General features: G+C 43.2%; 1 protein-coding gene across 1 annotated transcript in view; it reads right to left on the bottom strand.

The window, feature by feature from the left end:
- The window catches only part of si:dkeyp-14d3.1 (transmembrane protein 132C), a 214,602-nt gene that overhangs the window by 71,556 nt on the left and 130,298 nt on the right, over nucleotides 1–12,748 (bottom strand). The window contains exon 4 of the mRNA XM_031830154.1: nucleotides 2,592–2,778. Coding sequence (XP_031686014.1) covers nucleotides 2,592–2,778 — 187 coding nt within the window. The remainder of the gene's footprint in view (nucleotides 1–2,591; nucleotides 2,779–12,748) is intronic.

Genomic DNA, 12,748 nt, shown 5'->3' with positions numbered 1-12,748 from the left:
CTCTTTCTTTCTCTCTGATTATCTGTCACCCATCACTGATAATAATGCTGTTCTATTCTCCCTGGCCTGTAAAGAGCTGCATGCTCTTCTCTCTGAACCCTCTACAACCCCAAACATAAGGGATCAACAGCTGGAAGACATCATTGTTGTGTCACAGATACAGGTCTTTGTCCAGTCTCCTGTCCTGTCCTACCACAGAGACACAATGTAACACTGTCTTTGTCTCAGAAACACAGTTATGTTCTTGTTTTCCCACTGGCAGTGGGGAAGTGGGGCTGATCAGTAGGGTGAGGAGGGGAGGATGAGAGGAGAGGAAGTAATCTATGGGCTTTTCATGCCAGAGTGATCCCAAGTAATCTAATTCAGCCTTCCTCGCTGGTTTGCATTCTCTTGCAATGACGCATGCAGATTGCACAAACACATTTACAGACACATGCTCAAGTCTCTCTGTGTGTTTGTGTGTGAGTGAGTGAGTGAGGGTATGTGCTCTGTGACAATGTCTGAGGTTGTGTGTGTGAATTGTGTACACAATGTTAGTCTATTGTGTGTTTTTTGTTTCTCTTGGGGTTTAGTGATGAAGAAGGTGGGAAGACTCAGGGTTTCATGTCCTTAAAATACATTCCACAAAGGAGAGGCAGCGAGGGAAAACCAGTATACTGACCAAGGAAATGGTCTGACACGAGTCTGCACATTACAGGCCAGGGTATATCCCTCTCAAACTATTGATTATAGGACTGGAGTAAGGCTGGACACCAACAGCCCTATATCCTGTCAACCTTATTGGTAGATCATGTCAAAATGTCAATATCAGCAATGGAAACGTCAATCGTGCATTGACCAGGTGTAGTCCTGAGATATGCATTGAAATGTTAAGTCCCTCCATTACATGTAGTGTTATGACCATAGAAATATAATTACTAGAATGGAAATCTATATCTACTAGAATGGGCATCTATTGCTAAGGTCATCACTGGCTTAACGGAAGGCTTCCTGAATAGAATACTGAATCAGGACAGGATAACTAAACACAAGAGGTTACATAGCACATCCATACAGTACACATCTGTAATCTGTTCTAATGTATTTAAATACACCATTCATCTTCTCATATGAGCCTCGCACCATAATGTTTATGCATTAATTGATTTAGCCAAGATTATCAAATTATTCTAATAGCAGGTTAAATATGATGGCTCTTTGTCGCTATAGAAAAGCCTTTATTAATCAGCCTTGAACCATAAATCCTTATTCCACTCAAAATGTATAATGATTTCATCATAATACCAGGCACTATTAGTGATGGATTAGTACATGGGCGTAGAAGTGTGCAGTGCTTTCACAAAGATCCCAAGTCAGTCTATAAATCTGGCAGCCACAAAAACACCTTCAAATGCATTTCCTCGTTTATAATTTTGCAAATACTGTATACCAAAATATGAGCATATGTATCTGCAAATGATCAGAGAAATGACTGAGCCTTAAATGGATATCGTGCTCATTCTCGTACCTACATAAAGCTCCCTCAGAGACAGTATGGAATACAGATGTTAAAAAGAGAAATGATATTTATACATTTGTGTCAATGCAAAGCGTGGGTGCAAATATCCCTTTTATATGGCAGAAACATTATTGACACGTCAGAAGAATGAAAGGAATATCAAAAGGGAACTATGGGTATTAATCTACCTCTGTAAAAAAAAAAAGAAGAAAAAAAGCATCAATTATTTGGAAAATAGATCTGTGGGGTACAAGAGTTAGAGTAGCTGCATTCCTCTCAGCACAGCAACACAGGCAAATGCAGCCACCCACAGGCACCTATTATGTAGCTATAGGCGCTGCTAATATGGAACTATTTATACTCGACAGTGCACTCACAACATTCATTATGCATACCACAAACATAGAAATAAAGCTCTTAGAGAAAATCACATATCTCAACAATGGCAAGCAACATGTCATGCTTGTAAGTGGGTGTAATTGATCTCTCTGGTATCTTTCTGTTGCTTTTCTGGATCTAACTCTGTTTAGAAAGCCAAGGCAAATGAGGTGAAAGATGTTCTGTGAAGTTCAATGGAGTAGCTTTGGTGAATCCATCCAATAGAGAGGCTAATCTGTATAGCAGCCTAAAGAGAGAAAAACACCTGCAGGCCTACCCTCAGGCCACAGAGAGCCTCCAGGCCCCACACAGGGCCTGCAGAGGGCCACATGCACCCACTCCTCCTCCATGCCAAAACACACACTCCACAGGCAAAACACTGAAGCTAAAGGTCTGCGATTTCAGTGTAGTTACATCAGGAATCAAAGATCTAAGATTTCTTAGATGTGTAATGTACAAGACCTTTAAACATATTGCTCCACAATAATAATATACAGTAAGTGATTATACAAAATATGCAATAGATGTACAAAAGTCAAAGTTGTGAATAGAAAAACAATTATGTGAAGCATCGTCACTGCTGTGAACAGCAGGATGCACAGTGTGTAGCCTACAAAACTTTGAGTGAACTTTGTGCTCTTCAGATCTCTGGCACAGTCCATCTGCTCTGTGTGTTGTAGTGATTGTGACTGGCTGACTGAATGGCACCACTCACCATGGCCAGGGGCACAATGCCCCCCAGGTCCTTCTGGGCCAGTCGGATCTCCGTCTCTGCCTCCTGCGTGGTGGCATGGCTGCCCGGGTACTCCACCTGCCACGTGATCCAGCGGCTGCCCAGTGGACCCAGGAAGCTGTCCACTTCCAGGTCCACCTGTAGGACCCTCTGCACACCCTCCTCAGACCTGCAGCACAGACCAGAGAGAAAGAGATGGGAGAGGATCAGTATTTTATTAGAAAGTAACAGTATGTCCATCCATGAGCTCTACCAACACACAGTCCTAATCGAATTATTAAAAATGGTGGAGTCTGATGACTAAATCAATGTCCCTGACATTTTAGACTGTGCTTCTACAAAAGGTCAACTCTGGTCCATGGTATGATATGCACTGTTAATAGCTATTTCTCACAGCTCTATATTGACATTCTTCATACTGCCCATACGGCTACAGTTGCTCTGTACAGTACTGTAATACATACTAATCTTTATCTCAGAGGGAGGCTACAAGTAACTGTCACCCCCTGCTCTGGACATGAAGGCTTGGGTGTTAACCACTGCCCTCATTTGCAGCAGCAGCACAGTATGAATATATAGCATTACAGTATATGCAATGCAGGGAGAATATATGGCAGGGCTGCATTAAGGCAGACAAATGGAGAGCGTTGATAATATCATTTCCCGGTGACACCATAAGTCTCTGGTGCTCAGAGTTTAAATAAATAGCCAGGAGGCAGCAAAGGTCAGCTTTACACAGAAGCAGGAAATGGAAATGGCACAAGATCTGTTAGCCTTGTCTGGCGTGTCAAATGGCAGGGCTCAGGGCCAATACATTTCACGCACTGTCTCCAAGGCCCAACGGCACTAAACAGCATCTCCTTCATTTAAGGCTGACCAGAAAGAAAGAACGAGCGAGAAAGAGGAAAAATATGCGCCCTCTCTCAATCTCTTTTGGTGCTGCTTGGCCTCAGGACAACGACGGCAGTTTGTCTACTGTACCTATGTCACATGGCAGATACAGTATGGCACCCTACAGTACAGATCAACACATCTAATTACTTTACCAGCTTCATTCCAAGACCGCAAATCAATTTGCCTATTTTTTTTATTGTTGTGGTGAACAAAGAACATTCGTAGTACTTCGAGAAAAGACATCTGAGCAAATATATAATGTTCTCAATTATGAATGTGACTCAGAAAACAGGAAAACTATGAATAATAGACCAGGCGTTTTATTTGCTGAACCCTGGGTTTTTGTAAGGCACATACTCACTTCCCATTCTCTTATTTATTTTCAATCAGAGAGAATGAGTGATTTGTTGTGTCCTAGCACACAACAACCCAATTTCTACAAGAAACGGAAGTGAGTATAAATATTTAAAATGACAACCAACCAAATAACTTGTGCTGCATTCCATAACAGAGTAGCAATCAGTGTGGATAGAGCTGGGTTGTGCTGGGCTGTCAGAGCAGTGGCATGGTAGAAAACGGCCTTACATAACTACTACATCCACAGTCCCTCTGACAAAACAGATGCCAATTTGGGTTGGAAGACCAATAAAAGCCGTGAGGTCATCAACCAAACAACGATGACAGCTGATGAACAGATTGACCAGAGTTTATAACCTTTGAACAGTATGTACAGTCACATGACTGCACTTTGGGCTGTGTCACTGGTAATCTGAAAAATGCCCTAGTTTCCTCACCCACTCAGATTTCAGTGCAAACATGATCCTCTGGTAACATCAAATTCAGAATACATTAGAATATACAAACTACAGAGTCAAACTAATGAAGGTGTCTAAGGAGAAGCAGGATTCAGCTGTGCATGGTATGACGTGAACTCAAACACTGAAATTATTTCACCATTTGTCTCTTCTCTGAGCAAATCCATTCAGTTTTTTGATTTAGAGATGTCAATTATTGCCCTCCCTACGGCATCATAGGTGCCATTTTTTAATAACTGACGTGAAAATGAAGGACTTTATGAGGTTTCATCTGAATATAGAACACCAGCTCCAGAAATGTCAGGGAGATACAATTGCAGATGACAATTTTCTTTGTTCTATGAGCGTAACCTTAACACAGACATTCTGCAATTTTGAAAACTGAAAAATCTGACTGCAATAAAATGTTTGAATAATGAAGACAGTAGAAAATGAGATAGGAGGTGAGAGGGGAGGATATGGGAGGAGATTGTGAAGGAAATATCTAGGAGAAGAGAAATTCACACAGCTACATGTGCGTATTATTTTGGCCCTTTGACTTTGATGACATCACCTTGTTCATGAGAGCAGTAGCTTGTGTTAGTCCTGGTGAGCAGGCACAGTAATGCATATTAAAGGAGAATTTAGAAATTTCACTTGTTTTTGCTACATCTACCCCAACCAGCAATTCACTTCCTCATTGTTGTTGTGCAGTACGGGGGCTCTGAAAGAACATGAACGAAGGCTCCAAAAACACTCAAATATGTCCTTTTAGAAAGGGAAACACTCAGTATGGTGATGCATGTCTTTAAATATTATACATGAAATTGTTTCATTCCGAACTTTATCCTCAACGTTATATTCCATTTTGTTGCAACTTAGAGATTTGGTTGTAAAAAAGCAAACTTCTCCTTTAACACTTGACGGACTGGTGTGGGAGTTGGAAAAAACATTATTCTACAGCATAGTAACACTCACTGTGAGTCACTGAATAGGAACGGGTGCTATAGGTAAAATACAGCGTGAACGTGTGAGTGTCTTAGTGCTTCTATTCAACAGACCTTGTAAGCTGTCAGCATGTGATGCATTTAATTAAATGAAGATGTCACGCCCTAATCTGTTTCACTTGTCTTTGTGCTTGTCTCCACCCCCCTCCAGGTGCCGCCCATCTTCTCCGTTAGCCCCTGTGTATTTATACCTATGTTCTCTGTTTGTCTGTTGCCAGTTCGTTTTGTTCGTAGAACCTACCGGCATTTTTACCTTTGCCGCACTATTCTGGATTAACCAACCTCTGCCTGACCTGACCTGACCCTGCCTGCCGTCCTGTACCTTTGCCCCTGTTGTTGTAATAAACATTGTTACTTCGACACAGTCTGCATCTGGGTCTTACCTTGAAATGTGATAGTACGAACTGGCCATTACTGACCCAGCAGACTTGGACCAGCTCCGCTATGCCATCTCCTCCCAAGGAGCCACCATTGGTAGGCACGAGGAGTTGCTTCGCGGTCCGATGGCAGGGTTCCAGACTATGGCCAAACGTCACGACCAAGCAATGGACACATTGCGGGAGCAATTCCTCACTGTGAGTCGGCCGTATGCTTCAGTCTGGAGGAATTCGTGGCGGAGGTGAAAAACGTTTGAGGCTCCGGTGTCTGGGAGATAGGCTGTTTGGAAGTTACTCCAGCTACAACAGGACTCCCTCAGTGTGGCAGGCTATGTGGTGGATTTCCGCACGCAAGTAGTGGAGTGTGCCTGGAACCTGGAAGCGCTGTTCGACACGTTCCTGCATGGATTATCGGAGGAAGTAAAGGACGAGCTTACAGCCCAGGAACTACCGACGGATCTTGACTCACTCGTTGCTTTATCCATCCGGCTCGGTGGTCGGCTATGGGAATGTAGGAGGGAGGAGAGGTCTGATTGCTGTCCCAATCGCTCACCCAAGGATCCCAGCTTTCATCTGATGAACTCCGGAAGTTCCCGGTGTCTACGTCCCCGAGAAGATCTGAGCTGACCCGAGTTCCTCCAAGAGTCTCTGAAGACTGCCTATTCACCTCTTCCCGAGCCAAGGCAGCTCGGCAGGGCTAGGCTGTCTCCAGCCAAATGCGTACTCAGAATTGACAACCAAAGTTGTCTGTATTGCAGTACTGTCAGTCATTTTGTGTCTACCTGTCCCTTCAAGAGACCTGGCTCATTTGTTGGAGTGAGTACTCGGGTGGGGATTAAATAAACATTTTCTCCCCTTACTCGTCCCCCTCTCCACACCATTCTGCTGTGGGGCAACCAGTCCATGTCTCTCCAGGTACTCATCGACTCGGGGGCCGATGTAAGTCTTTTGGACGTTACCCTGGTGTCCGAGCTGAGCATCCCCACTCAACCCCTCTCCATTCCCATGAATGTTAGAGTGCTGGACGGGCGCTCTATAGGCCGGGTCACCAACCATACCACCCCCATCAACCGACGAGTGTCAGGGAACCACAGCGAGATGATCCAATTCCTGCTAGTTGAGTCTCCGCAGGTTCCCGTGGTATTGGGATTCTTTTGGCTCTTGGCCACTTCACTTCCGCAGCACCTACCGGTATCCAAGAAGGTCAAGCCAGATGCGCTGGCACACCGCTATAGTCCCACAGCTACACCCCCGGAAGCCCCTCTGCTGTTCTTCCTCTGTTGCCCTGTACCCTCCGTATATTTCCTACCTTTTCTGTGTCTAGAATTAAAACCATGTCTTACAGCCCTGTGCGTCCTGTTACCAGTGTTTTTACCTTTGCCCCACTACTCTGGATTACCGACCTCTGCCTGACCTGACCCTGAGCCTGCCTGCCATCCTGTACCTTTGCCCATGTTGTAATAAACATTGTTACTTTGAAATAGTCTGCATCTGGGTCTTACCTTGAAACGTGATAGAAGTAGACTTAAGGTGGCGTTGAGACAACTGTTGCTATGGAGTTTGTCTGACCTTTTGGGTGATCATATTAAGCTAATCAACGTCTGAAGCTGCTAATGTTACTGGTAGATAAGAAACTTTACTTAATTTAGCCAATAAACCACTAGAAAGGCTGAAAAGACTGTCTTCTATTTTTTTTCAAAACACTGGTCTCATCACAGGAGAAGCAGGTCTGTCTCTCCAGCCCCTGGGACTGACAATCTCTCAGACTTCCAGCATGGACTCTAATTCAATTACACCAAAGGCCTCTGGATGTGTTCTATGCGGCTGGGCTGATAATCACCTGTAAACTGTCTGTGTTGTTCTACTGAGGCAGGGATGGGGGCCAGGTCTCACAGACAGACAGCTAAGCCAACAGCACCACAGAGAGAAGTTGGGGTAGAGCTAGATAAAGACTGTGGAGGAGTGTGGAAAGAGCATCTGGCAGGCTGGCTGAGATGGGAGGCTGGAGAGGGACCTGACAATACTGAGAGTCCTGACTCTGGCATGGAGAGGAGAATGAGCAGACAGGCTACACACAGGAGAGGCCATCTCAAACCTCTCAATCGCCACAACACAGCATTACCAGCAGGGGTGAAATAAACACATTGATAAGACCCATCGATCAAATAATAAAACATAATTCTGACATTTGCAATGAGAGAGGAACTCATTTAATAACAAGTCCTTTAGATACAGCAGGATGTGGTTCGTGTTGTATTGTTTTAGTATTTCTGATACGGTCTGAAACTCACATTTGAGATACCTGAGCTATTTCAGTCACACAAAGCTAACAAAAGCCCACCTTGGTAAGATCAGGCTAGCTATTACGTTTTAAGCCCCAAGGAGTCTAAAGAAATAAAGATTTCAATGTCACAGAGAATAAACTGACAGAAAAAATAAAACAGACCTTCCTGAGGTAATTCCTTTCTTGCAGTCCTCTCTAGAGGAAGACTATAATTGAAACTGGCTCTATTGTCCTATTATCAGAGCCAATGTTTCACTGTGACACTGTCATTTAATCTCTGGGAGATGTGATAGGGGCTTCTGTGTCCTCTCCCTTACACCGCTGGGGCTTACACTGCGACACAACCATCAGTGGTGTGTGTGTGTGTGTGTCTTTGGAGGAGGTAGGTTGACATTTGGAGTGTCAATATCTCTATTTCCAGATCTTGAAGACAGAGCACTTCCATCCCTCTCTTGGTTTTGTGATATTAGGGAAAGAGATAGACTTTCCCTACGTCTGACACAATCATCTTGAACATGTGTAAAACATACATAGCAAATTGGACATGGAGAAGCCAGGATGGAGACACACACAGCACCACACAGTCTGTAAAGATGAGGAAATAAGTTGGAGCCCATGTGAGATGTGGGGATGGACATATCCTGCACACAGCCAGTAGAATAAATGCACTACATTATACTATACCACACTACAAGGAGGCTTTGCAGGGAGGGTGCAAACTCCCCCCAAAATAATCAAATTTAGGGCTCCAGTGGTGCTTGAAAACAGTACCCTGAATGTCTGCTGTTCCCATGCTCCTCGGGGTAGAACAGTGATATACCAGCCCTATGCATATCTCTCTCTCTCACACACACACACACACACACACACACACACACACACACACACACACACACACACACACACACACACACACACAGTAACTTATTTACTCTGAGAGGAGGGCTCCTCGCGCATGCAAGATAACCAGTCATATTATATCAAGAATCATTAGTTCACAAACATCAAATTGCTTTACTGAAGTTCTATACATCCCAAATGTAATACATCAATAGATTAAATAAAGACTTGGGAATGATATTATGTATATAACTAATAGGGAGACTATAGAACATGCTTTATGTAGACCCTGTTTTTTGAAATTCCTGGATGCAGTGTAAAGTATAACTTGTGGCTAAGAAGGTCATTTTATTGCACATAAATTATGCAATACACTAACTGCCAATTTCCCACTACTGCCATTCACCTGTTTGCTGACGGATTTTGTGTTTTAGTGTCATCTGGCTTGTCTCTAAGCAAAGCTACCGGCAGTCATAAATATACAAACAACCCTAGCACACCCATAATATTTTGTCTCCTTACATCCCTCGGCAAATTAAATCCATGGAAGTCACACATGAAAAGAACCAGTGCAGTATACGCTTGTCTGTGCTGGGAAGAAGATTTGTGCTGTGCTGAAAAGCTTTGCCCACTCTTTTCAAATGTGGCTGCAATTTGGTTAGCCGTGACAATAACAATATATCAAAGGGATAGAATCAATTGACCTTACAAAGCCCTTTAAGTCAAACCACAACTACAAGGGACCAGGAGGGTGAGGAGGGAACAGGGTGAGAGGGGTGGGGGAAGGAAATAGAACGAGCAGGAGCTTCAGAGGTAATAGCCAGCAAAGCCCAGCTGAAATTTCACTAAGCTGTGGGGGAATTTCATTTCACAGCCATGGGGGAGCCCGTCAGAAGTATATTACCCCAGGCCGCTCTCGCCACGCACACCCAACCCTGAGGTGAGAGTCTGTTGTCAGGTCTGCATTGTGAGAACGGACCCCAATAGTCAGAGCATGAAACCCAATCTAGGAGCTGATATGGGAGCACTGTACGGACAGGAGGTTGTTCATTCAGAGTGTATATACACCCCCACCTAACAATCTCCTAACCCACCCCTTCACCAGATCCCTCAATGCTTGGCTACTGCCAGAGAAATACCGTGCAATACAAAAGCCAAGAGATAGAGCCAAGAGTAAAACATTATGTTGAAAAAGAAAAGAAATGGAAAGCTGTGTTACAACCATGACAAGATTTAAGATGTGCATATGGCAACCTGAGGTGTATTGTTGCCATGGATACATCATTTTCAGTACATTTGGTTGGGTATTTGACATGGCCTCTCAAGTGTATTCACTACTGACAGTAGGCAAAGAAGGTGTCGGGAAAAAGTATCTGGAAATATGAGAAGAAAAAAACATACAAATGTCTAATAGGGCTGTGGGTTTGATTCCTGTGACCACCCATATGTCAAATGGAATATACTATTATATATAGGGTTTCCAGTTGTCTTACTATTCAGTGGAAACAATTGAGCGATACTAGCTAGGTTTCCATCCACTTGGCGACAGATTTTCATGTGAATATTTGAAAATGCACAAAAGAAAATATGCCCATTTTCCCAGCAGTGGTGTGTTCCCACCAAACTGACTTGTTGCATGAGGTAGTGCAGACAAAATGTACTTTTTCGCTTTCATGTAACAAATACAAATCTAAAGTTCAATGCTTCTCCACTGCATTTTCAACTCTATGGTTGTGTTCAATAGAAAACGTGCCTACACTCTTCTTGGCACGTGTGCTCTAGCCAACAGCTAACAGATACAGTGTGGGTAGGCTAGTGTACTTGATGAGATTATTATGAAGAGCAAGAATATTTGTATTTATCAAACGGCAGTCAAGCATCGATCATAATGTTACCAGAATAAGACCCTGAATATTTATTGGAATGGAGCATCAAGATCACCTTGCACTTTCACAATCCTGTGAAGTTCATCACAGTTTATTTCATCTGTAGCTTAATAAACTGCACGGTTTCCCGAGTCGTAGTGGGAGAACCACAGACCATGTCATCGTGTGACTCCAAGTTTACTTCCATATGATGGTTGTTAAATCAATATTTGCACATGAAGGTGTTTCCACCACCATTTCTTGTATAATTCATTTTACCGACACAAAAAGATCCCACCATGTCAAATGAACAAATCATCTGTCAGCACCGAAACATTTCCATCACAGCTGTCGTGATTTTTTAAAATATGGTATGACTTTAATCACATAAAAACTGTGGATGGAAATGTTGTTAGAGAGAGAAACTGACGGAGAGAGAAACGGAGAGAGAGAGGATGGAGAGGAGAAAGAGCGAGAGAATGAGAAAGAGACAAGAACAAGAAAGAGAAAGAGATGAGGAGCAAGCCGAGTCCCCTGTGAGACCTATACCCAACAGAGCTCTTCAATTCAGCCTGTCCAGAAAATAACAGATATGGCGACAGGAGGAGAAAAGACAAACTCCCACTAAAACACTGTCAAATTGAATGGAAGACAAGAATAATAATAATAGAGATAAATGTCAGGGAGATGTTGCTTGGCGTTTGTTCTGGGATATTCATGGTTATGTAGTGACATGTATGGGTTACTGAAGTGGCCACTGGAGAGATGAAGCTAGCCTGGCTAAAGAAAAGGCTGAGGAGCAAATAGACGCATTGGATCGTCATGTTTCAGAAAACAACATTAATCAAGCCAAACACACCCATACTATTTGTATTCAGCATGGGGTATTAGTCTTTTGCATAATGTTGTTCAGGAGTGGTTGTGCAAGAGGGTGTTTTATAGTATGTTCCATGGTGAAAGCAGAGGTTGAGTACTGTTGAGTGGTGAAGGTTACCAGACTGTTATCTTCCCATCTGCCTGAACTGAGAGATGTTGAGCATAGGCTATCTGCGGTCACAGGGTCACAATTCCCCACTAAGTGCTTCTTGACTGCAGTTCATGAGTAGCAGGACCTAACATTCAGTCTATAAAGCTGTTGCTATTCTCTAATGGCACGAAAGTCAAGCAGTCTTTGAATTCACAAGTGCCACTGCCAGCAAAATTCTGGCTGAAACATTAATACAGACCCAGCTAAGAAAAGAAGGCAAATTGTCCATGTGATTAAACAGTGGGAAGGAATGAGAATTGCTATTACAATATGGCATGTGTGTGTGTGTGTGTGTGTGTGTGTGTGTGTGTGTGTGTGTGTGTGTGTGTGTGTGTGTGTGTGTGTGTGTGTGTGTGTGTGTGTGTGTGTGTGTGTGTGTGTGTGTGTGTGTGTGTGTGTGTGTGTGTGTGTGTGTGTGTGTGAGAGAGAGAGAGAGAGAGAGAGCGAGAGAGAGAGAGAGAGATGAAATGTGCAAAAAAATATTTGCCAGTTGGATTTGGAATAACTTACTGTTCTTTTAATGAATTAAATAACTGTTTTAATATGCATCAGATTATTTTAAATGAATCATTTATTCTTCAACCTTTTCTACTGCGGCACACAGAGAAAAGGCTGAGCGGTATTAATTATCCCATTATAATGAACCATGGGCACAAACCAAAGGCTTCTCGCTAGTGTGTATCAAACCCAGGGAGGAGATCACATTCCTATTAGCCTAACAGCATTCTGCAGCATTCATTAGCTAACAAACCCCAGCTCACACACTCCCTATCTCGCGCACACACACACACACACAAAATAAGACTGCCCTTTATAGTCATTGTCATGTTCTCTGCTAAGAATGATGCCTATGTAGGTGGCCATGCACTTGGGAAGAAGGACACACAAGCAGAGGTAGTCTCTTTACTTAGGAGGCATGCTAGGTATTTACTTTGAGCCTCACAGGGCCATGCATTCAGTTAGCAGTTATGTTGTCATAGGTTGCTATATAAACAGTATAATTCAGTGCTCTATTGAGGAAGCACGAATACCAACTAATTATTCAAAGTGC

The sequence above is a fragment of the Oncorhynchus kisutch genome, linkage group LG8 (genome assembly GCF_002021735.2).
Source record: "Oncorhynchus kisutch isolate 150728-3 linkage group LG8, Okis_V2, whole genome shotgun sequence".
NCBI lineage: Eukaryota > Metazoa > Chordata > Actinopteri > Salmoniformes > Salmonidae > Oncorhynchus > Oncorhynchus kisutch.
The sequence above is the reverse complement of the archived record's forward strand: the minus strand, read 5'-3'. Positions and strand labels throughout refer to the sequence as shown.